This window comes from Sapajus apella, unplaced genomic scaffold (assembly GCF_009761245.1).
Source record: "Sapajus apella isolate SASKATOON/1434 unplaced genomic scaffold, GSC_monkey_1.0 scaffold15, whole genome shotgun sequence".
Taxonomy (NCBI): domain Eukaryota; kingdom Metazoa; phylum Chordata; class Mammalia; order Primates; family Cebidae; genus Sapajus; species Sapajus apella.
The window spans coordinates 31,173,474-31,199,037 of NW_022436955.1; the positions used below are offsets into that span (position 1 = coordinate 31,173,474).

At 59.2% G+C, this 25,564-nt stretch overlaps 1 protein-coding gene across 1 annotated transcript in view; it reads right to left on the minus strand.

The window, feature by feature from the left end:
* SLC7A5 (solute carrier family 7 member 5) overlaps window positions 1-24,109 on the minus strand; it is a 38,142-nt gene extending 14,033 nt beyond the window's left edge. The window contains exons 1-2 of the mRNA XM_032284638.1: window positions 23,430-24,109; window positions 8,501-8,626 (exon numbers count right to left, since the gene is read on the minus strand). Coding sequence (XP_032140529.1) covers window positions 8,501-8,626; window positions 23,430-23,973 — 670 coding nt within the window. The 5' untranslated portion in view covers window positions 23,974-24,109. The remainder of the gene's footprint in view (window positions 1-8,500; window positions 8,627-23,429) is intronic.
* Window positions 24,110-25,564: the final 1,455 nt, after the last annotated feature.

The window sequence follows — 25,564 nt, forward strand, 5'->3', positions numbered from 1 at the left end:
AGTGCCTCACATCTGTAGATCTGGTACTTTGGGAGACTGAGACCAGCCTGGGAAATGTGGCCAAACCCTGTTTCTACAAAATACAAAAACTAGACGTGTATGGTGGTGCATGCCCATAGTCTCAGCTATTTGGAGGCTGAGGTGGGAGGATGACCTGAGCCCGAGAGACGGAGGTTGCAGTGAGATCCTGCCATTACACTCCAGCCCGGACGAGAGGCTCCAGCAGGGGAGGCTCGGTCAGCCCCCTCTCCAGCCGCCCGTGTGGCTTCCATTCTTAGGACAGTGTGGCCAGGGCTGTCCTGCTGGGACCTTCTGGACTGGAGGCTGTCCAGGGCCTCTCTCTGCCGAGTGCCTAAGGTCCTGGAGGACAGTGGATGTGCACGGAGGGATGGCATCCCCCAACCTCACAGCTTTGGGTGCGACCCACTCCTCACCCCGCATGGGCGATGGCAGGGAGGCAGGGGTTCAGCTTTTTGGGACTCCAATCAGTGTGACCAGGGGACACTCTGCACGCCGAGAGATGTGGGGTTGTCTCGATGGCGGGCTGGGGTGCCACTGGCATGGAGTGGTGGAGGCTGGGGATGCTGCTGGATTTCCTGAAATGCACAGAACGTCCTCACCCCCAACAGAGGGCCCACGGCGGCAGCCATGCCAGGCCAAGACGCCGGGCAAGAAGGCGACACAAGACGGGCTCCTCTCAGCCTTCTCTCCCACGAACCCTAGACTTGGACCCGATCCCTGCTTCAATATCAAGCTCCAGGCGCCGGGCTGGACGAATGACCGAGTGACCCATTCATCCCACAGCCACGAGCCTCTACAGTGAGCCACTCATCCCACAGCCACGAGCCTCCAGTGAGCCACTCATCCAGCTGCCACGAGCCTCCACAGTGAGCCACTCATCCAGCTGCCACAAGCCTCCACAACTGGATTCTGTGCTCCCCACTCATCCTCCACCCACAAGGAGGGGACAGTGTGGCTGCAAAGACAGCGAGGAAGAGAATCACTGTGGACAGATGGAAGAAGTGACGTTTGCAAGAGCCCACAGAGATGTGAAAACAGGCTCAGCGCAAAGCTGACAAGTGGGGCCTTCCAGACCCTTGCTTGTTCCCAAAAGTCATCTTCCTCAGGGGCTGGGGGTACTGCCGTGAGAGCGAACGTACAGCCAGGCCCTGGGGGAGCAGGCAACTGCAAACGCCCAGCGGCCCTAGGAGAGCAGGCAAATTGCAAAGGCCATGGTGACCCTGGGACCCAGGAACAGCAGCCTCGTCCCCGATCCCCTTCCCCTGAGAATGGGGTAACTGGGGTGGGAGCGCTCAAAAGGCCCTGGGGAGATGATTTCAGGGAAAAGTGGGCCTTGATCCCTGAGTCAGGCAGATGCAGCCATGGGAACCATCCGCCCCGAGGGTGGCGGGGAGAGCAGAGGGCATCCAGCTGACAGAGCCTGGGGCTGCCCTGGCGGCCAAATGCATGTGGAACAGATGGAGAGCCCGACCTCCCCCTTCCTCCGTGAGGTGGCCAACCCACTGGCTCCTGACTCAGAGGACAAATCTCTGAGTTGGGGGGCTCTTCAGGGATACACAGCCACTGTGTCCCTGAAGAGCCTGCCCAGCCCGGGGAACATGGAAATGTGTAGAGGGTGCACGTCCCAGAACCTCGGGGCTGACAGGGCCCTCCCCCACCCTGGAAACCCCTCCAGGGACAAGCCAGTCACTCCCCAAGCGGGGACCTCTGCTGTGCGGGAACCTCCCACCTTCCGGCCACTCTGCCCCTCGGGGCTGGTACGTGGAGTGTGTTGAACAGTGTCTGCAGGATGTGTCCGAGTGGCAAATGCGGTCTCTGCAGGTGTGATCAGGCAAAGGACCTCGAGGAGGGGTCATCCGGATTAGAGGGGCACTAAGGCCGATGACAAGCATCCTTAACGGCACAGGAGACAGGGCTGGAGCCAGCCCAGGATGCCCGCAGCCAGGAGGAGCTGCCGGGGAAGGCGGCACCCTGGGTCTGGACCTCCGGCTGCCAGGACCGGGACCGTCCGCATGTCTGTTGCTGAAGCCACCCAGTCTGTGGGCATCTACCGCCGTACATGCAGGGCCAACCATGCCACCCCAGGGAGACCTCCTGCTTCTTCTGAGTGAGTCACAGACATGGTCAGGGGCCAGCAGCTGCAACCCACACCTCATTTCTCAGTCACCAGCCTGGTACGCAGCCCACGGCTCCTCATCTAAGATGGTGCTGGCCGTGGCCAGGGCTGGGGGCCTGTGAGCCCTGTGTGGTCAGCATGCTGGAGCCAGCTGCCCTGTGGGCTCAGGGGGAAGTGCGGTGACTGCCACACGGGTTCAGAGCTCAGGTCCTCCTGGGGACCACGCCCGGGCTTCCTCTGGTCTGTCCACCCCAGGCTGTGGTGCCTCTTTTCAGGTGCCTGTTTCACTCTGGCTATCTGAAATCTGGGAGCCGTGATGGGGCAGGAATTTGGGCTCGGGGATTCTGGCAGAGACCACCAGATGGTGCATTCTGACCACCAACGGTGTCTGGCCATCTTAGAAACGTATGTAGGAGCAAGCCCTTTGCTTAGGACTACCAACCTCACACCAGAAGGAAAGAGCTTTTTCCAATTCCACAGGCCAGAAAAGACCCTGAGAAGTGTCCCCAGCACAGGGCTGTGGCCGCGACGCCTCCCACAGTCACCTTTTCCTGCGGCCGCTCTGGCCTCTGTCCACATCTGATCAACAGCACGGGGGGTGAAGGCAGCAGGAGGACGAGCTCCCGCTCCCGTCCCGCGGCACGGCACAGCCCCCGCTCCCGAGCCTGCCATCCTCCCCAGGCCGACCGCACAGAAGCACGGCAGGCCCAGAACAGGACACAAAGAGCTCCCAAAGGATGTGGCCGCTCAAGCGTAAAGACCTGGAGGCCCAAGAGAGGTGCCACGAGTCGCGCAGCCGGAGCACCCGCCCTCGGGCGGCCAGCGCCACAGCCCTGGCTCCAGGCCCGGCTGTCTGCAGCAGAGCCGCACTTGAGCCTGGCACCAAGCTGGGAGTCCCTGAGCGTGGTGTCCTGCCTATCCCTGCATGACCCTGGGCTGTCTGAGACGCCTCACAGAGATGCCCGGGAGTCCCCCTGGGAAGGCCAGCCTGGAAGCCTCCTGCAGTGAGCTCTGGCAGCTCGAGGCGAACTGTGGCCGGCTCCTGCCTCGGTTAACACGGCCTGGGCTCAGCTGGGGGTCGCTCTGAGGCCCGGGACTCACCCTATTTCCTGCTGGGAGAGCAGGGCCTGAAGCGCCATCTGCCCCATGTTAACACCTGTGGCTGCATGTGGACATGGGGCCTCTATGGATGAAGGGCAAATGGGGTCCTCAGGGTGGGGGTGTGAATGACAGGATTCTCATCCTTACAAGGAGGCCCTGGACAGTTCGCTTTCCCATGAGGACACACAGCGAGGGGTCGTCTAGGAGCCAGGGAGCCCCTAGCCCAGGGTGTCAGGGTTCCTGGCCTGGCGGAGCCTTTCACCGACTGTCCCCTCCGACCTCTGCGCCAGGCCCTCCGAGGCTGAAACCTATCCGCAGGCCTGCTCTCACCCCTGGAGAAAGCAGCAGTCAGGGCGTGAGGTGAGGAAAAGGGGCTGTCAGATCCTGCATGGCAGTGGCTCCTGTGCTGGGCATGCGGTGACCTGGGCTCATCCCTGCAAGGGAGGACAGCCCATTTCCCAGAGGACGCCGAGGCTGAGACCCACCCTCACATGCACTCAGGTGGAGCCAGGCCCAGAAGAAGGGTGGCTCTAGGGCACAGCCCAGGGGGGCCTCTCAATCCACCGCTCACGAGGTGACCTCTCCACACCCCAGAGCCAGACTGCCAAGGTGCAGTGGAAACGTTTCTCCCACCAGAACAGCCCAGCAGCTGGGTGTGTGCTGTGACCATCGAGGGGGCCTTTGTCAGAAACATCACCCAGGGCCAGATGCCCCCACCCACAGGAAGGAGGGACTGAGACAGGGCCCGGGCACCCGCAACCGGATGGGGCCAGAGGAGGGCTGGATGTCAACCCACAGAGGGAGGCAGAAACTCTTCCTGCAGGAAGCTCCTTGGGACAGGGGCTGGGAGGGGCCCGGAGGGGCTGGCTGCAGGTGCTCTCACCAGCCAGAGACATGCAGGTGGGGCGTGGGGCCTGTGTCCTGGCTGCCATGAGGCCCACCCACACATCTGCCCTCCCCTTTCCAGGTGCCCAGAGGCCCAGCCCTTCACGTCGGGATTGGACGGAAGCCCTGGGAGCAGGCTGGCTGTTGTTATTTTACAGATGAGCCTCAGGAAAGCTCAGGGACCTGTGTGAGAAGGAATGTCCTGTAGACCCGCGCCCTCTCAGGATGCACGTGTTACTCAGGAACCGACCTGCCAGCCTTTCCCATGACACATGACACCCCTCCTGAACCTCCACCCAGGTGCACTCTGGGAAGAGGTGCGGGCCTCCCCGAGGCAGCGCAGGACCCGCACACCAGCCCAGGTCACAGGGGGGATGGGAGGGACCCGTCCACTGCTCACGGCTGTGGGTTCTGGGGTGGGCCACCCCACGTCTCTGAATCTAAAAGGCCCAGGAACCAAAGGAAAACCATCATTTTAAAACTGTCACGTGACACACAGACGTGTCACCTGCTCCACCACCCGCTGGTACACACGTGTTTACCGCCTGGGACACGGACCACCCAGAAGTGTCCTACTCATGGGTGCAGATCACATCCAGGTCTCGGCCCCACGCAGGGGAAGTGTTTTCTCCTCCTGGCCCTCCTCCTGGGGCGAAGGACAGCAAGGGGCACGCAGCGTGGCTGGCCGGGGCTTGCGCTCCTTTTGATGCACAGAGTGAAAGGGCAAATCTTGCTCCAGGGGAATAACGACCTCCGACAGCACAACGAGGGAGGGGACAGGAGAGTTTTCATGGAAACTTTTTATCTGCACAGCTACCCAATCTGTAACTGCTCAAGGAGAGATTAGTTTGTTCTGCCACTGCCCGCCGCTGCCTGAGCGACGCACAAAGCGCCCCATTGTGTCCTCCAGGAGGGACGTGGCGCCGTTGCTGGGCACGGACAGCAGAGCCCGTGCACTCGCTCCCACCTCCGCCCTGGAAGTGAAGGCCCAGCCACCCTCTTCCTTGGGAAGAGCCTGAGCACGGGCCTCGGCCTTGGCTGGGTGTTGGGAACGAGGAACCCACCGATAAGGAGACAGCAGGTGAGGGCACACTGGGGTGCCCCTGCCCACCACGGCCCATCCATCTCAGTCGCCTGGGGCCTCTGGGCTCTGCTTCCTAGACTTCTCTTTGCAGCTTCCTGTCTAAGCCACCGTCACCTCCCGCCGCCTACCCACAACTCGTGGGGCAGTGGGTCACATCTGAAACCTAACTTGAGTACTGTCCCCCCTTTTGAAAAGGCTGGGGCTAACTGCAGAACCTCATGTGACACCTAGGCCTCAGCACCCCCTTGCCCCAGCCCAGGGCGGTCCCTGTGGATCCAGCCCCTGTCACTCACCCAGCTGCCCCTCCCACCCTGCACATCTCAGGGAGGCCCAACCCCTCAGAAGGGCTTTTCTGGTCTGCACTGGGGGTCCTGCCTGTCCCCCATCTGCGACTCTCCCGTTCCCGTGCCTCTGGTTCTCATGTCCCCCCACCAGCTCTGGATGCAGGGCCGTGTCCTTGTTGGGACGTGGCACAGATGCGGCACATGGGGCTGAGGACAGTTCTGTGGCGGCCAACTGGGAAGGGGTGATCATGACCTTCCCTGACAAGGAGGCAACAGGCGAGAGGCTGTGCCATCGGTCGAAGGCCTGCGGGACCCTACAGCCAATGTCTGCACAGCACAGAGTCCCCCTGGGGGCCCAGGGCAGCAAGGAGGAGCCTTTCAGCCCCGATGGAGCAGGGCACCCAGGGTGTGGGACGGGCAGGTGTGCGGGTCAGGGCTGCTCTGCCAGATTTTTGCTGCATTCTCCAGGCCTGGAGAGGGCTAGTGGCCAGTCATTGCAAAACTGGGGCTGGAAGAATCTGGGGCCCTGCTGCCAGGTACCAGCAAGGGGAGGGACAGCTGCTAAGGGGTTTGCGCCCAATGGGGATACAAAGTCAGACAGCCGCTTTGGGAGAAAGGGGCAGACAGGTTAACAAGCAAGGCATTCATCTGGTAACAAAACACATCTCTTGAAGCCAAACAGGAGAGAGGAATTCTGCAGACGCGGCACCGTATCCCAAAGCTCAGAAGGGAGGTGCGGGGAGGGCATGGCGGGGGAGGATGTCTCAGCAGCTAACGGAATTACAAATGCATTATGTATTCAGGTTGAACAAAAGCTCTTTGCTATCCCTACTGAAGTTTGTTTTTACAGAAGTCAGGTTCCCTCCTGCCTCTCTGATGAGAGCAGCTGAGCAGAAGCCTTCACAAGCAAAGCGCCCCTTCCCTTCCCTGCACACCTCCTGGAGGCATGGGATGGACTTTTCTCCTGCTTGTAAAACGTTACTCGGGCCCGCCCACCTCTCTGGACAACTTCTGAGTGCCTGGGAGCCATGGAATGAGTGAGTCTTGTCTTGAGTGAGGTGATGGAACCTGAGGTCCCAGTGAGTTTCAGAAGTGGAGTGTCCCACCAGCTCTCGGGTGGCTCTGGCACCCCGAGTGACTGAGAATCCCCAGTCAGACACACGCATGGGGGACGGGTTTGAGCTCCTGAAGGGATGACCTGGGCCACCTTCCAGAGCCACGTGGGAATCTGGTGGGACGTTCCCCTTGACAATGATGACACAGGTAGCCAATGCCTGCTGCAGGCTTTGTACAGATTAATGTATTTGATAAAGGCAGTCTGGCGCCGGCCCCAGGAGCTTGTCTCCCTGTTGTGGTCACTATAGGCCAGCACTGGGTCCCCTGCAGCCCAGGTCACCTGCTGGGCGCAGAGCCCCCGCCCCAGCTGCAGTTGGGCAAAGTGCTGTGTTTGGCCAGCAGGGGGCGCTGAGAGCAAGGGGGAGGCCGGGCCAAGACCCTGGCTGCATGCTGGGTGCTGCTGGGCACCCGTTCAGTTCACAGCTCACCAGCGTCAGAGTGCACACAGGAGGGCAGCCTGGAGCCGAGGCAGGGCCCCAGGCAGGACAAGGCGGTATCCACGTGTCTGCATGTTCTGGTCTGGACGTGCATGGGGCAGGAAGGGGCAGGGCAGCTCCCAGCTTGCTGGGTAGGGGCCTGCCCTGTCCTCTGCGTTCCTGGGGTCCCACCTGCCTCCCCCACGGCCATGTGGGACCAGGCGGCCTCTCTGTAGCCATGAGCAACTATGAGTCACCAGAGCTTGCATCTGCAGGGTGCCCGCACTCAGCGACAGTGCCACAGCTCGGGGTGGAGCCCCCAGTACCTGAGGCTCTGGGAGAGAAGAGAATGAGGACAGTCCTAACTGCTCTGCTCCTAGGCTGGCTCCAGCAGGGATGGGGACAAACTCAGAAGGAACTGCAGAGCGGCACCTGCACTGGACTCAAGCATCCTCCACTCCAACTGCACCCAGCCACGGGCGGGATCCAGCGCCCAGGACTGTGTCCCCCAGGAGCCGTGACCACCCAAACAAGGACTGCTTACTGAGCCCCAGCCTGACCTCACCGTGGAACAGCACAGTGCGTAAACGGTAGAGGCTTTGCAGGCAGACACAGAACACAGATCTACGGGGTGTGTGTTACAGCGTCCAGAGACACCCAGCAAAACGCCAACTGTGTCAGCCAATACCGACAGAGCACGCACATGCCAGGGGTGGGGGCCACTTCACGCTCATTCTCCTTGTTATTTCTCCCAGCAGGCCCAAGAGAAAGCAGCTCAGAAAAAGGCTCAGAGAGGGTGAGTGTGAGTGATTTCCCGGGGGTTGCACAGCACACAACCAAAGCCTGGGCTCCCCAGCCTTGAAACTTTGGTGCCTGCTGGCTCTCAGTTGCTCCTGAATGTGAACGGTGGGCACGTCTGAGTGACGGGCTTCCAAGGTTTGTTTTGTTTTCCATGCTTATCTGATCTTCCTTCGTAAGCAGACAGACACATGGAGACAATCCCACCCTGCCATGGAGTGATGAATAAACCACAGCACGACCAGGCGCATGGCCCCGCTGGGGGAGGGTTGGGGGTGACAGCACAAGGGACGCCGACAGACCCCGGGTGAGACGGTGCAGGGAGGTCAGCACATCAGGCACAGCCCCTGCCAGGGCTGGAACGTTCCACATCCTCCCCAGGTGAGGTTACAAGGCATAGGCTGGGCACTCAAGACTTACAGACATCACTGCACAATAAACGCAAACCGCCAGAGCCCCTCCTGGGGGGTGCCCACGCCGTCCCACGGGAGCACTCCTTTGTCCCCTCTGGGTCGGATTTCGCTTGCTGGGTGATTTTCCCAGAGGGAAAGCTCCATGTTGTGTGGGACTGCAGAGCTTTGGACTGGGAGCCACTTGGGGATGGGGACCCCATGCCCTGTGAAGGATACACAGGCACAGCCTTGAGGGGCTCCCGGTGGGGCCTGGGGGCCGTACTCACCCTTCCCGATCTGGACGAAGCCCAGCAGGATGATCAGGGCCAGGGCCAGGAGCTTGGCGGCGGCGAAGGCATCCTGGACCCGGGTGGCGGCCTTCACGCTGTAGCAGTTCACGGCCGTGAGCAGCACTAGAGGGACAGAGGGCAGTGGTGAGTCCCACAGGCAGACACCAGGTCCAGGGGAGGCTGGGAGGTGACCACCCCACCCCACCCCAGTGCCAGGGCTGGGTCCACCAGAGAAACAAGCTCCTGAACCAGCTCTGGTCCCACGCCAGCCCCTAGGCAGGCTCTGATTTTCTGGGACCTGTTTTGATAAGGTTCGCAGTTCTTTTAGGTCTAAGGGCTAGATCCCAGGTGCCCGTCAAGGGCTATAAAGGACCGTCCCTTGCTCCCCCACTGCACCAGGCCAGAGCACCACCTGCAGTCAGGGCTTCCAGTGGGGGCGTTGTCTCCAGAGACCCAGGTGAGCAAGGTGACCCTGCCACTCGGAAGGTGCCCACGACATCTTCTTGCACCTACTCAGCACCCTGGCCTGCGGGTGAGACCCACGCACAGCCCAGCTGCCAAACTCCATGAGGGTGGGGCCCTTTCCTCAAAGTGGGGTGTCCCGCTACCCTGGAACTACCTGGCCAGTCACCTGGGGACCACAGGGCTGGTGCAGCATGGGAGGGGCCGCAGGGGCCTGTGATGAACAGAGCTGCACATGCTGAAACCAAAAACAGCACCGCGTGCTTCTGAAGCCTGAGGCCTGAGGAACTCCACACAGACGGCTGGAGCCCCTGCCCCAGAAGGTGCTGCTGGGCACCCGTTCAGTTCACAGCCAGAGTCCCTCCTGGGGGTGCCCGCGCTGTCCCACGGGAGCACTCCTGTGTCCCCTCTGGGTCGGATTTCACTTGCTGGGTGATTTTCCCAGAGGAAAAGCTCCACATTGTGCGGGACTGCAGAGCTTTGGACTGGAAGCCACTTGGGGACAGGGACCCCGTGCCCTGTGGAGGATACATAGGCACAGCCTCGAGGTGTGGGGTCAGGTACGCTCAGACAGGTCTCCGGACGCCAGCAAGTCCTCCAGGGCCCTGTAAGGCGCCAGCTCTGGGCCAGAGAATGTTTGTGTGTGTGCCGGGGTATTTGCTGAGACACGCAGGCACGCTGAGCCGCTATTCAGGGATCTGTGGGCTGGTGGGAGGCAGCCACCCCTGCCACTGAGAATGAAGTGAATCACATTAACCCAGAGGCACCGACCGTGACCCTCACTGCCGGCTGCACTACCCCTCCCTCCTCTGTGCCCACGAGGCATCTGTACTTGTCAGGAGCTTGAAATCTGCCCGTGGGAGCGTCTACACCCCAGAATTGGTAAAGCCCACCACAGGCAGCCCGCACAGCGCTGCTCAGCCTGCAGGCAGGTGAGAGCACCGGAAAGGCCACAGCTTCCTTTTCTCTTTCCGCACGGGAGGCATGCTCAGAAGATGCTGCCAGCCGTGGCCTTGGGGACTCCAGTGAGTGGCTTTTCCCCAGCAGAACAAATCCTATGGAATTTTTACAGTTTGGGCAACAGACCCCAAGGAAAGACATCCATGCTGATTAACCGACCACACCAGGCAGGGAACACACTGGACCTGTCCCGAGTGAGGATCGGCCGCCAGCCTCCCCTCTCATCTCTCGGGAACTGACCAGCCCACCACACCTCCTGCTAGGCACCGGGAAAGCCTGGCTGACATGTGTCTGAAAGTAGGTGTGTTCACTGCCATTCCTAAAACAAAAAGTGTGAAACTCCCCTCCACTCCTCACCCAAAGTGAAGCGGTGAGGAGTGGGAAAATCCCCTTGTCCCAGGACTCCCAGGGACATGGAAATGTGGCCAGTCCACAGCCTCCGGTCCAACCCTCGGGGCTCAGCTGGGTTGCTCATGGGTTTGGGCAGCTCCTTCTGCACTGCCCAGGGCAAGAGGCAGGTCCTGGCTTGACAGTCCCATTTACTTACGGGGTTGGAGGGTGACCACAAAAGAAGCCGGGCCTCAGGGACCTTGCAGGCAAGCGTGGGCTTTCCGGATTCCGGATTCGCAAGAGGCTGGCTGATTGCATCACTCACCCCAGAGGGAGGTGGAGGAGGTGTGGCCAAGCCGCAGAGGAGGCTGCCTTTCCCCAGGGGGCAGCAGGCACGCAGCTGCCACCCAGCTGCCACCGAACTCCAGAAACCAGACAGGCACTACCAGCACTGGGTGCGGCTGTCACCTCTGCTCAGGGGGCTGGAGGGGGTCCAGGAAAGGCAGGGATTTGCCCAGAAGTGCCAGCCATGGGCTGTCCTGCCACACTGACGTGGTGCTGGGAAATGACGCCATCACAGCTGTCACCGTGGGTGGGACAGATGCCAGGCCCCCCCGCCACACCCGCGCCAACACGACCCCGCCTGCCCAGTTCCAACCAAAAACAGTCCTCAGGGGCCAGTGGGTGCCACAGGGAGTGCTCACCGGATCATCTCCTGACGTTAAAAATAACCACGGGGCGGGCAGACAGGAGGGGCTGGGTCTTGGAGGTCAGGTGGTAAGCGCACGGCCACAGAACAAAGGGGACCTCATCATATTTATTCCTTTTATAACAAGAACATAAATTTTAATGTTTACTGACATTGGGTGATGAGTAAACAAAGCCTTCATTATTCTCCACAATATCCTTTTTTTAACTTTTAGGATGAAATAAAATCTTAAACAAATACATGAATTCATCTGGGTTCAGCACTTTCTGGCTTTGGGGAGACAAGGTAGTCATGGGGGAAGTCAGGGGTTTCAACCTCAGCCCCCGCGGGGACCTGCCCCCTCCCCAGCCTCAGTGTCCACACCTCTGAGGGCCTGGTGGCTGACCCCACAGCAGGGAGATGGGCAGGGCTGTGTCCCGAGTGGGAGCGGCGGTGGAGGGGGGGCCAGTGGTGGTGAGCACACAGGGTCGGCAACCCCAGATAAACGTGGCTGTGCTGGCCCGAGGGGACAGCTGGGCCAGGAGATAAAGCCCTGTGGCTTCGCTTGATCTGCAGATAGTTGGGCAGGCTGAGCTGGGAGCCCCTCCCAGACTGGCGTGCTCCCCTGTGGTCATCTGGCTGCCTCCCACCTGGCTGGCTGGCCGGGGTCCCTTGGAAAAGGTGCATTGGAGGGACCCCTGCCCTCCTCCTCTCTTCACCTCCACCCCCATCACCCCCCAGGGGCAGATTCGGTGTCCTGGGGAGGTTGCCACCACCTGGCATGGGCTAGGGGGACACCCCCACCCACCACCCCCTGTGCCTCCCCATCTCTGGAGTGAGCTCCCAGAGATACTGACCTCACAGACAGTGCAAGGAGGCGCCTGATCAGGGCAGGCCCACAGAAAGGACAGGTGCACAGCTCGACCCCTCACCCTGCTCCCTCCCCACTCGCATGCGCAGCCCCCTCCCCCGACCTGTAAACCAGGAGGCTGCCTTCTCCTGGCCCCTGGCCTCTCCCCTGGGGGAGATGATTCTGAGGAGTACCCAAAGGCTCCCTAACCCGAGGCACCTCCCCTGCCTGGTGCCCCCTGAACTCACTTCTGCAGCATCTGAACCTGTCTGCCTCCCCTGATGCTGGCATCTTGGTCACCTGGTCCCAGTTCTGTCCAGCTCCCGATAAAATCCTGCCAGACACAGGGACGCTCCTTCAGTGGCCAGTGTAGGAGGACAGGTCCCACAGGGTCCAGTGTCGGAGGACAGGGTGGGGGAAGACCAGTAACAGGGGCGTTCGATGTGGAGAGCAGATGAGAACCATGGCCCCAGCTGGGTGGGGACCCAGGCCCCAGGAACCCTCCCCACACAGACTAATGCCTAATGCTTTCCAGTGACAAACGTGTAGCAGGTACGGAGCGTCCGTGGATAAGGCTCAGGCTCAGTCATGAGGAAAATCCTCTTTGCTGGCCAGAGAGGCTGCCCCCGGGGCCACCAGTCCTCACCTGCTCCGCAGCCGGACAGAGCAGTGAGCACTACAGGGCTCAGCACCTCGGCCTATCTGTAAGCAGGGGTACCCAATGAGCGTGGGGTTTAGGAAATCGGTATCTTCCTCCCTGGCCCCTTCAAGCCTAAGCCTGGCCACTCTGAGTGCCCCAGGCACACATCCAAGAGTCCCTTCCATTCCTTTCAGGCCCAACAGGAACAGAGGTGCTGCTGTCAGGCCCCCAGGGACTTCCTCCAGCCCCAGGGACTTCCTCCAGGAGTCTTTGGAAAGAGAGCGTGCATTCTGGGCATGGTTTCAGAGTCTGTTGATACAAAGGGCCAGCTCTGGGGCAGAGAGGGTCCGAGGCCTGTGAGCCGGGCTGCCTTACAGGCAAATGAGGATCATTTACCTAGAACTGCCGGAGACAGCACACAGGAAGTGGGTGGTGGCTTCGCTGGTTGCAGGAAGGCCAGGCAGCCTCGTCCCCTAGAGCACACCCGGCACAGCGGTCGGCCCTGGGCAAGAGAGCAGCAGCGGACCCTGGCCCAACACCAGTCCAGTCCTGCCCAGCCTAGCCTGCAGCCCCGAGCCCAGCCAGCACCTCTCAAACCTGACACCCAGCCTTGGAGCCTGGGACCCCTCTGCAGCTGGCTGGGGGTCCTGAGATGGCTTCTTTGTCAGAACCCACTCGGTACACACAGGGCCCCGAGCTTAGTGGGAGCCCAGTGAACATGGGGCTTAGTGAAAGCATGCCTTCCTCCCTAGCCACTTGAGATGCGTCTCAACATCCCCTGCTCTGAGGGCAAGCCTCCACCTTCTCCACTGATAGAAGGCCCCACAATCTCCCAGGTCATCCCCCGGTGCGGAGGGGTAGGGGGTGGCGGAAACCCAGAGCTTCTGATGAGACAGGTGGGGGGTGTGGGGGAGCACATCTGCATAGAACAAGCTCCTAGGGAGGCTGGCGCTGCTGGCCCACATCCCCCAACCCCGCACACACGGTGCCTTCCTGATGGACACGTCATTTCCACTGGGGTCCAGAAAATTAATGTGTCTGACCCTGTGACCCCTGTGCCCACCCAAGGCCAACCTCTTCTCAGAATGGGCTGGAACGCTGAGCCCGCCCATGCAGGCTCCAGACCCACCTGCCTCCCCATTGCTGGCCTCAGAGAGAGGTCAAAGTGGTCCGGAAACCCCAAGGAAACAGCAGTTCAGGGGCAGGGCAGCAAAGGTAGCGCCTCCAGGGTGGATGCCCAGTCTCTGAGGAGCACAAGGCCCCACCCGTGGGCCATGTGGACAAGAAGCCAACCAGGACAAGCAGAGCTGACCCAAGGCCCTGGGCCCGCCCACCTGCTCAGTGTTGATTCACTGACTCCTGCGGAAACAAATCACTAAGAGGCCGGTGTCACATTTCCAAATTCCCTGTCAGCAGCCCTTGAACACGTGTCTTTGCGCTTTTTTACATTTTTTCCCCCGGCCAAGTTAGGTCCGACTGCACTGTCCCAGCTGGCACGGGGGTGGAGGCGTCAGCAGCTGTCCGGAACGGGGCTGACACACTCGTTTCAAACAGCCCAGGAAGGTACAGATTTGGGAAGCTCTGAAATCTGCTGACACCCAAGTCCCGGGCTGAGCGGGAGAACCCAAAAAGGGCAACTTCTCACTTGGTCAGGTTCTCCTGACGCAAGCGTCCTGGGAATATGAGTTTCCCAAGGTCCCGACTCCAGGAGACTGCCAGGAAGGGCCACCCCCGCCCCCGAAGCCCTGACATCGGGCCGCCTGGTGCTGAAATGCTATAACTTGGGCAAGCCGCTTTCGGGACTGAGCCTCCCTTGCCTTTTCTAACGGATTGGAACACCGCCTCCCGGTGCACGGGCGAAATGCCTCACGGACATGTCCTATGCACCCCATGAAAGCATCACCACTAATCTGATCAGTCACCGCAGCGCCATTATCTTCGGGGCACAGGTGAAGTTGTGGGCACCAGTGATAAGGAGCCACCACTGCTGGCTAAGTGTGGAGCCTCATGCATCTCTGGCCCAGAAACCCCCTCCCCACTCCGAAACCCCTACAGCTCCATCAGTCAGGCTAACTAGAAAAAGGGGAGAAAATCGCTCCAGTCACAGTATTGTGGGGGTGGAGGGACACTTGCGGCAGCCAATGCAACACCTGCATTTTATAGCTGGCGTAAACATAGATCAGAGAGGTTGTCCTACTTGCTGAAAGGCACACAGCAGTTCCTGGGCAGCGGAGTGGGGATACTCTGGTCTAAATGTCATCCTCGTGCTCTGACCACTTAACTGGGCTTTTCAATCCTGGCTGTCCCAGAGAAGCAGCAAACCCACGTGGGCTCTTGGCCAGCGTCCAGGCCAGTCCAGTTCAGCAGCAAGTGGAAGCAAACACCACACAATGAACTCGCAGAGCAGAGTGCACTAAGGCTTAGCCAGCACACAGCCTGTCCATCTCACAGGCGGAGGCAGCTGCTCAAAGTGAGGTCGGGCCTCTCCCCAGCCCCAGTGGGCTCTGCAGGTGCAGTGATGGAAGCTGGGAAGAATCCCTGGCGATGGGGAGCCTCAGCTCTGAGCAGGGCCTGAAGCCATCTCAGGGCCTGCACTGGCCAGGGCCTCCTGCCTTCCTCACCTGCCCTATCAGCTGTCAGGGCTATTTGACTCCTGGCCGGCCCCTCCCCTACCTGACCCCTGCCGCAGACCCAAGCCACCCCAGACTCCCAGCTCTAAAACAAGCACCCAGAGATGTCAAATGCCTGGCTCCGGGCCACACAGCTTGAGGGACTCAGAGCTCCAGGGACAGAGCCTGTGCCCTGCTCAGGCCTTCTGCAGAGACCCTGGGCTCTTCAGGCGACTCAGCTCACAGGGCCCCTTCATGTTACCAGGTGAAGACAGAGCCCCAAAAGCCCTCTGGCTCTGAAGCCACATGTGAGCTGGGGGTGGAATCCCGCCCCAGCCTCCAGCAGCTAGAGAGCACAGGGACAAAATGCTGGGCTGGCCCCGGGGTCACAGGGCCTTGGTTCTGTACCAGTTGCAGTCTGAGCATGTACACCAAAAATAAAATTCTAAGCCCCCAACCGACTGAATGGACCCCTCCCTCTTGGCCAAGGGGATTCCAACGTTAACCTGAAAATAAGTTCAGGTCACAATGGGAAAAGGGGTCACGTATGCCTCATTATCACCCCCCCTCCTGAATTCAGGTACAGCTGACCAGCACTAGATCTGATCTCCAGCAAACAGAGATCTTAAGGCTGGAGCCACAACAGCTGACTGTCGTACAGCATCGCGTGACAGGGAGGAGGCCCTGGGGGAGACGGAAGCTTCTTACCCCAAAGTATATACCTCTGACATTTTAACATGGCCCTGCAAAGCTGTCTCTTGTGGGGAAAATCTACATTCTGTAAAGAACTCCCTTCCCTTTCCAGGGCTGTTCCTGATCCAGGAGAGACTGAAGTGAGCCTGGCACCTTTTCAGGTCAGATACACACAGAGGTACCACCCACCCAAACCTGCTACCTGGGCGCGGTGGCTCACGCCTGTAATCCCAGCACTTTGGGAGGCTACAGCGAGTGGATCACCTGAGGTTGGGGGTTTGAGGCCAGCCCGACCAACATGGCGAAACCCTGTCTCTACTAAAAATACAAAAACTAGCCAGGCGTGGTGGCAGGCACCTGTAATTCCGGCTACTTGGGAGGCTGAGGCAGGAGAATCACTTGAACCCGGCTACAGTGAGCTGAGATTGTACCATTACACTCCAGCCTGGACAGCGGAGTAAGGCTCCATCTTAAAAAGAAAAGAAAAAGCAAGAATAGAATCTTGGTCTTCAGGACCTCCTAACGTACCCAGATATTCCTTCCTACTGATTCCAGGTCTTTTAACTAGTAACTCTTTCAACCAATTGTAAATCAGGAAATCTTTGGCCAGGTACGGTAAATCCAGCACTTTGGGAGGCTGAGGCGGGCAGATCACCTGAGGTCAGGAGTTTGAGACCAGCCTGGCCAACACGGCAAAACCCCATCTCTACTAAAACACAGAATTGGCTGGGTGTGGTGGCGCACACCTGTTGTTTCAGCTACTTGGGAGGCTAAGGCAGGAGAATCGCTTGAACCCAGGAGGCGGAGGTTGCAGTGAGCTGAGATCTCGCCACTGTACTCCAGCCTGGGTGATAGAACGAGACTCCAGCTCACAAATATATATGTGTATATAAAACAAAAATAAATAAATCTTTGAACCCACCTGTGACTGTGAAGCCCCTCCTGCTCTGGAGATGCTCCGCCTTTCCCGGCAGAAACAAGACCCTTCCATGTATGGACTGATGTGTGTCTGTAACTTCCTTCCTTGTAAAATGTATGACCTTGAGCTGTGGCGCAGCCCCCTGGGGCACAGGTCTTCAGGACCTCCAGGCCTTAGTCCTCACATTTGGCTCAGAACAGAACTCTTCAAATATTTCACAGCGTTTGGCTTTCTCATTAACAAGCAGCTCACACAGGACAGTGTCTCAGCAGTTACAGATGCCGGCCCGCCAGCGGACAGGGAGACTCGGCAGACAGCAGGTGTGCAGGGGCCGAACGAACGGGAAGTCCGGCTCATTCCGCACATAGCGGGCAAATCCTAGGGCAGGGGAGAACGGTCCTCGGACAGGGATGCAGAGACAGAGATGCTGCCCATGCTCCTGGCAGCACACGGGTGCTGGGTCCACCTTCCAGAGGGAGAGTTCAGAACTCAGCCAGGATCAGGGAAGGAGACGCTGGGCGAGGGGCCCTGCCCTCCTGCTGGAACATGGCAGCGGCGGGAAGGGGGTGCTACCACAGGGCCTCTGGGGAGCAGGCGGGTGCAGAGTACCAAGCTGCATGCTTACACACGTCCTGTCCCTGCAGACGGGCTGGGCAAGGCCTGCCCATGGCCAGCCATCCAGGTAATGCTCCAGGGACGGCCAGGTCTACTTCGGGGCAGAACCCCGCGGCTGTCCAGCGCAGCTGCTATGAGTCCGGGAAGGACACAGAAGGGTGGAAGCTGTGAGGGCCCCCAGGAGTGGCTGGGGACAGAGATGAGCCTCTGACCCATCTGTGTCCTTACCTGGGTTGAACGGGCCACCCGGCCTTGCTGACTGGCACCACCCCAGACCCTGGCCGCCACCACACTCCCCAGGCGTGGCTGTGTGCTCCCCTACGGCTGATGACAAACGGGGGCTTCAGTGTAGAGGTAGGCACTGTGGCCCCAGGCTCCCAGCTTGAGTCTGCCTCAGTTTCCCCAGATGTAAATTGGGGATTATCACTGGCTTCAAAGGCTGGTGTGGAAAGTAGCGATGAGAAGTGTGAGTCCAAGCTGGGTGCAGTGGCTCACGCCTGGAATCCCGGCACTTTGGGAGGCCAAGGCGATGAGAAGTGTGAGTCCAAGCCGGGTGTGGTGGCTCACGCCTGGAATCCCAGCACTTTGGGAGGCCAAGGCGGGTGGATCACAAGGTCAAGATGTTGAAACCGTCTTGGCCAACATGGTGAAATCCCACGTTGTAAAAATACAAAAAAATTAGCCGGGCATGGTGGCATGCGCCTGTGGTCCCAGCTACTTGGGAGGCTGAGGTGGAAGAATCACTTGAACCCAGGAGGCGGAGGTTGCAGTGAGCCGAGACTGCGCCACTGCACTCCAGCCTGGAGACAGAGCAACACTCCGTCTCAAAAAAAAAAAAAAAAAAGTGTGAGTCCAAGCATGTGCCCTGCCTTGGACAACACTCTCCAGGGGGCACCTCTCACCCTGGCAAGCTCCAGGGGGTCTGCGCAGCCCACTGTTCTGCGTGAAGACGCCTGATACACATTTCTGGGCAAGATTCTGCACATTCTGTTGGATTGTGAGAGAGGTCTGTGACCCAGGACAAAAGGGTCAGAAGTGCCCGCTAGGCTCTCCGGTGTGTCTCAGGGTCATGTGCTTCTGTGGACTCGCCCGGCTGGCCCCGAATCCCATGACGCGGCGTGACCTGCCCAGGCGCCGGCGGCACTTTCATGTCTGGCTGGGAAAGTCGGATTTCAGCGCTAATCACCGGCTGCCGCCTGCACCGGGCCCATGGCTTGAGCTTGGGGCCCACCCAGCTCCTTACACACCCGGGACCTTCGTTAGCTGAACCAGGGTCCCAGCCGTGGGGGTGGGGGCGGAGGGATGCAGGCATCCCAAAACCCGACCTGGGCCGGGTTTTACACAGGCCTAGACTGAGAAGCGGGGCTGCAGGCCCCTCTGCTCTCTGGTCACTAACTGGCCAACTGGCCTTGGAGTCCACTGACCACAGCTAAGTCCAGAGCTACCCAAACCCACCCCTTACCCCTTTCAGCCTTTAGGGAGGGGCTCAGAGACAGTTGTGGCGATTCCTACTTCCATCCACAGCCCCGACCCTGAGCCTGTGCCGAGGGATGGTGGGTGGGCTCTGGGTGACACCCCCAGGGCTCCAGGTGAAGGGAAAGCCTGGCTCCTCTCTCTGCTTCTTCCCTCCCCCTCTTTGTTCCCGTGCTCCTTCCCTCTTTTTGCCGAAGGAGAAGACAGTAAGCTAAGGGCTGCTCAGAGGGCACGGAGAGCAGGAGACGCAGGCACAAGGAGAACAGTCACAGCCGTGGAACTGGTACCTGATCACGCGGAGGCCTGGGATCCCCAGACACATGGCACTGGGACAATCCCGCTCCACAGCCAGGGGATTTCTCAAAGCCTTGGCTGCTCTCCTGGCCCGATGCTAACTGGACGATGTCTCAGCTCATAGGTTCCTAAATGCACACCCGCCCACAACGGATCTGCTGAGGAGTGACGGCCATGGGGAGAGCCACCTCACTCCAGGGAGCTTGGCACCGTCCCCCATGAGGCCAGGGGTCCTCAGCCACCTGCAGCTAGAGTCCCGTGAGACCGATGGACGTGCCGCCTGGGATTGTCCCAGCAGGCAGGCTCCTGTCCTTCGCCAACTGGGACAGAGAAACAGGACGGGCTCCTTCTGCTTTCAAGGCATGGAGGGGCTGTCTGTAGGCCACTCCCTGACACCTATGCACTTGGGGAAGTGACTGAGACTCCAGTGGGTCCATCGGCCCTTCTTCTGAGAGCCTTCCCTGGAGGCAAAGGCCACCGAGGTGAACAGTGTCTTCGGAACCTCTCGCCTGGGCTGGGACTCTGAGCACACGCTATCCTACTAGCAATGCAGAGCAGGCTGTGGCCCGGGGAGGTCAGCTAACCTGCTCCAACCAAATCCAGGCCCCGCCAGAATCTCAGCTCCAGCCTGTGTGCTTCTGAAAAAACCCAACGTCACCTGAATTTCCAGTACACGCTACCACGTCTTCCCTAAGCAGTAAATAACCCACACAACCCTATTCTCATGCCGGGCTCCACATGGCCGTCTAGAAAGCAGCAAAAGGAGCTGGCTCCTGTCGCCTTTATGACGAGTGAGAAACGCGCCAACACGAACACACGCGCGAAAGGACCTCACCTCCACAACCAAGGGGCTTTTTCCACTTTCACCACCAGCGGGATCGTTCTAAGCAGTGAGGCCAAACCATTTCATGATTATTTAACAAAAAGAAACTTTCTGCAGGACGTGCCTAGGGGACTAAAAAGACAGCCAGCAAAAATGACACCCTCGTTCTCCAATCCGTGCCCTCTCCCGAGGCAGCCTCAGAGGCCTGTGGGCTGAGGATACAGACACGAAAGCCTACCTTCTGTAGGGTCAGGCTCAAGAAATAACGGGGCACAAGGTGCCCTTTCCTGTCCTAAGGAGAAATTCTGGAACCCAACCTTATGTGTGACCATTAAGGAAAAAAAAATCACTTTCTATGGCTTTTCACTGCTCCAGGAGCCATGTCCACAAGCCAAACGCTCGGCCTCTCCTTCACACCTGGAGTGCCCATCCTGCCCACTGGCCCGGGCTCCAGGCCACGCCCCCTCCATCTGAGATGCTGCCACATGCACATGCCGTATGACTTCTCGGAAGCCCCCCTAGAAGGGCAGAGTCTCCCTTTCGGGGACATCCGCTGCCTTCCTATGAGCTGAAGTCAGAGCGACCTGAGAACCGGCTTGGAGTTGTACCAGCCTCAGACAAGCACACCCACTTCCCAGCAGAATCTGCATGTTCAGAGAACACAGCTACTCCTTTTTCCCTTACAGAGTAAGAAGAGATTCCCTCTTGCAGACAGCACATCCCTTTCTGTTACTGAAAATCTCTTTCCAAAAAAAAGCAACACATACCACACAGATGGGTCAGAGAAGAACAAGTACAAATGGCTTAGGGACATGAGAAGTGTGGCCCTGACTTTCTCTGAAAGGCATCCTATTAACTAAACCCTCACCTCTGGGTCAGAGCAGGCTGGCAAGGACAGAGCCTCCCTCAAGGCCGTCCCTACCCACTGGAAGCAAAAGGACTGCTGGAAAGCTATTTAAAATACTTTTCAGTACTCCAAGAATGTTATGAAGAAAAAAAAATACTTTTTATGCTGGGCATGGTGGCTCATGCCTACAGTCCAGCACTTTGGAAGGCAGAGGTGGGCGGATCACCTGAGTCAGGAGTTTGAGACCAGCCTGGCCAACATGGCAAAACCCCATCTCTACTAAAAAGACAAAAAATTAGCTGGTCATGGTGGTGAGTGCCTGTAGTCCCAGCTACTCCAGAGGCTGAGGCAGGAGAATCACTTGAACCCTGGAAGCGGAGGTTGTAGTGAGCCGAGATCACGCTACTGTACTGCAGCCAGGGCAACAAGAGTGAAACTCGGTCTCAAACATAAAATAAAAAATAAATTAACAAAAACTTTTTAAAGCCCTATTAATAAAAAATAAATCCAGGAACGTGTGACTTAGTACAGCCTCTTTGGAAGGCATATTAGCTATTAAGCTAGAATCCACACAACCAGCCGGGTGAAATGGCTCATGCCTGTAATCCTAGTACTTCGGGAAGCCGATCCTGACAGACGACCTGAGGTCGGGAGTTCGAGACCAGCCTGGCCAACATGACGAAACCCCATCTGTACTAAAAATACAAAAATTAGCCAGGCGTGGTGGCGCACACCTGTAGTCCCAGCTACTCAGGAGCCTGAGGCAGGAATCGCTTGAACCCAGGAGGCAGAGATTGCAGCAAGTCAAGATGGTGCCACCGCACTCCAGCCTGGGCAACAGTGATTCTGTCTCAAAAAAAAAAAAAAAAAATCCACATACCCTTTTACCATTTGCACGAAGCTGGGAAGCCCCAGATGCCCTACGCAGGGGCCTGCGGGGGCTGCGGTGAGCACACTGGGTCTTCCTAGCAGCTAGAAAGTCAAAGGGCAGCCTCTGTGCACTGCCTGGGGAAAATGGCAAGACCACTTTCTTTTTTTGAGATGGAGTCTCGCTCTTCAGCTCAGGCTGAAGTACATTTCGGCTCACTGCAACCTCTGCCTCCTGGGTTTAAAGCAATTCTCCTGCTGCAGTCTCCTGAGTAGCTGGGATTAAAGGCATGTGCCACCACACCCGGCTAATTTTTGCATTTTTAGTAGAGATGAGGTTTTACCCGGTTGGTCAGGCTGGTCTTGAACGCCTGACCTCAGTTGATCCACCTGTCTTGGCCTTCCAAAGTGCTGGGATTACAGGCCTGAGCCACTGCACCAGGCCAGCTAGGGATTCATTTTAAAGGTTAGAGGGCAGGCCATGTAAGCTATTAACCATGTCATTACCTACCAAGCCACCATGTACCTAGGCAGGATGGAGACTCAACCAGTGAAATTCTCCTAATGACAAGACAAGAATCCAAGTCACCCCGACATCCACATCTCCAACGCCCAGCAGGAGCCACAGGCTCTCCCACTCTGGTCCGTGTGTTGGTGTGGCTGCTCCGCTCGGGGCCTCAGGGAAGCTGCTGACCCCAGGCAGCCACAGAGCCCTGCCCGAGTTTCGCCCTCCGCACTCTCACATTTATGGAGAAATGCCTCCCCCTTCCCCTCCCCGCCAAAGTAGAGTGAGGCATAGAAAGACTCCAAAACCCCAACAGCGCCAGCAGGTCCTGCCAGTCAGAAGCCACTCCAAGTAATTACACAGTCCCCTGATCTCAAGGCTCATGACCCCAAACTATAAATTTAGCCCTTCCCAGCCTGAATGTGTACACACTACTGAGATCCAGGCCGATCCTTACATTAGCTGGCAGCTCTCAATGCAAATAAATCTAAGTTTGGGATGGCCCGGGTTCCAACATAAACTTCAAAAGCAGGGCACTTCTAAAGCCATGGCATGAGCCTGAGAATCACCAAGACCCGCCCCCCAGGCAAATCATGTGGCATTTGGTACAAGAGATTTCCCCCCTGAAATCCCAGAAGAAAACTGTTTTGAAAAAAGCCATTCTCTCTGGCCTGTTGAAGAACATACCAGCACTGAGCCCACCACATCAGGACCACGCCCCATGGCTGTTTGCCAGCGTGACCCCGGACCCGCACGTCCATCCGCTCCAACACAGACTGAATATGCAGCCAAACTCCCCTCTCTCACTACTGGGCAACCCTCATGGGGGTTCCCTTAGCCTACGCTGGCACATCACCACCTTCATACGATTTTATTACTACTGTTTCCTTCTGAGTCAGCCCGTGACACTGATTCCTGGCAAGCCGGTTTGGGGAGCAGAAATGGTTTTTTTTATCTGCAATTCCCCTCTCCCCAACCAGCCAGCTATTGGATCTCTAACACTAAACGGGCTGCTCGGCTACTCCACGTGGGTGCCACGCAAGAGGCTGGGAGTATTCTCAGCGAGGCCGACAGGAGGCTGGCAGTTGCTTAAACCGCTTACGTGGGGGAATGGAATGCCCATCGAAGCGCAGTAGGGACCCTACTGCCGCCTCACTGGAGATATTCCTAGACTGTGGGGAGAAGCGTAAAAGAATGAATGAAGAAACGCACGTGGTTTCCGCGACCAATGACCTTAGCCTAGAACTGCTGAGACGGTCCAGGAATGCAGAAAGTAGAGATGTGGGATCCAGGGGCGCAGGGACCCAGGGACTACGACCCCACAACCCCCCAGCCCGCGCCCCGTACTCACAGACGCAGAGGCAGGCCACGAGCTTGGCAGCCTCCTCGGGCACCGGGCAGGTGGGGAAGAGCGGCTTGAGCAGGTAGGTGGCGAAGACGAGGGCCACGATGTACTGCGAGGAGGGCCGGATGATGAGCAGCTCGATCCAGAGCTTGAGGAAGGCGGGCAGCGAGCCGTAGACCTCCAGCATGTAGGCGTAGTCGCCGCCCGACTTGGAGATGGTGGTGCCCAGCTCGGCGTAGCACAGCGCGCCCACGATGGAGAAGACGCCGCACGCGGCCCACACCACCAGCGCCAGCCCCGGCGAGCCCGCCTCCTTGAGCACGCCCGTGGGCGTCACGAAGATGCCCGAGCCGATGATGGTGCCCACGATGATGGCCACGCCGTTGAGCAGCGTGATGCTCCGCTGCAGGGTCACACCCTCGCCCTCCCCCGCGCCCGCCGGGGCCGCGCCGTCCGCAGCCTGGGTCGCCAGCATCTTCTCCCGCGCCTCCTCCTTCTCCTCGGCCGCCGGGGCCGCCACCGCGCGCCGCTTCGGACCCGCGCCCGCCATGCTCTCCGCGCCGGCCGGGCCTGGGACACTGGAGCGCCGGTGCGCCGCGAGGAGAGTGCGCGCCACCCCCCGCCGGCCTCTGCGTCAGCGCCCGCGCCCGCGCCCGCGCCGCCTTTTATGCCCGGGCCCGCCAGCCCCGCCCACCGCCCGAGGCCCCGCCCACCGCCACAACCCGCCAGCCAGGCCCCGCCCCTTCCCCGCCCTTATCTCCGCCCCCTCGGCTCAGCTCGGAACACGTGTGTCTTCGGGCCCAGCCTGGCGGGCGATTCCCGGGCCCGCGTGGTCCCCGGAGGTCCTAGTCCTCCGGCGCCGTGGAGACCCCGACCTCGCAACCTCCTCCGCGGCGTCCGCGGCGCCCCAGCCCGTCCTCCCGGGTGCGCCTGGGCGGGATCTCGCGGTCAGGGCGCAACCCTTCACCTGCTAGCCGGCAGCCTCGTCTCCCGCCTGGGAGCGGGCAGTGCACCAGGGCTGGCCTGAGGCCAAGGATGGGGTGTGGGGTGGCAGCCCACCCCCTAAAGGGAACCTAGGCTCCTGTCCCATTTGGGCTGAGGGCATGGAACCGAGCCCACAGCCAGCTCCTGGGGCACCTGGGAGGGATGAGAGGGGAAGCTCCCGCAGCCCCCTTTCAACCCCGGGCAATGCATCACTGGGCCGTGAGCCTCGCCTCGCCGCGAAATGGGACGAGGGAAGAACTGAACCGACCCCACCCATTGTAATTCCCTTTGTATCCCCAAGGAATCTTGCCAAAGACCGGGATCCCTGGCCCACAACTTGGAGAAACAGTAACAACACAGGCTTTGGGAAGCCATCAATCTGCCTGAGCTCAATTTAATCAATAGAACGGGGAGCCATAAGACACACACCCCTAAATCTGGCTGGGGAATTCAAAGGCAGCCTTTAGGGTGAAAGGGCTCTAAAGGTTGTTATTCCTGGGGAGTGCGAGAGGTGCTCTAGATAAGAAGGGTTGAGAGGTAATTAGTTAGAGGAGGGAGTGCAGAATGCCAAGTCACCTAGGCCTGAAATCGGGAAGGAGTATACATACTTCCTGGAGATTGACAGGATAAGTGAGCAGCCAAAGACCTGTTCAAAGGGTGGGGGTCAGGGAGGAAGCTCCTGGTTATCCCCCCGACCCTGGGTTCCTTGGTGTGTGTCCTCACAGGTCCATGGAAGCTCACAGCAGCAGCCTGCAGGCAGGTGGGAGGCCTTCATTCTGGTTCACAGTTGGGCCTCCCAGGGCAAACAGGCAAACACTGTTGCAGAGCTGAGTGTTCACAGCGAGACAGTCTGCTGGGCAGATGCCTCTGGAATCCACAGAATTCCAAACAATAGCCATGGTGGAGGGTGGTCGGAGCCATCCTGGGACCTCCAGGAATGTCCAGGCCCCATCCTGGGAGGGGGCGGCTGAGGAATGCCAAGGCTTGTCATTCTGGACCTTGCTCGTCCCCCAGTATGCCAGGCATTTCTCTGCAGTGATAAAACCACCCAAAATCTCTGTAGCCCAGGCAGCCACAGGCAGGGGAGCTCAGAGGTCACGCAGATACTAACTTGCAATCTGTCGGCCACACTGCTGGCTGGGGAAGGTGCAGAGAGC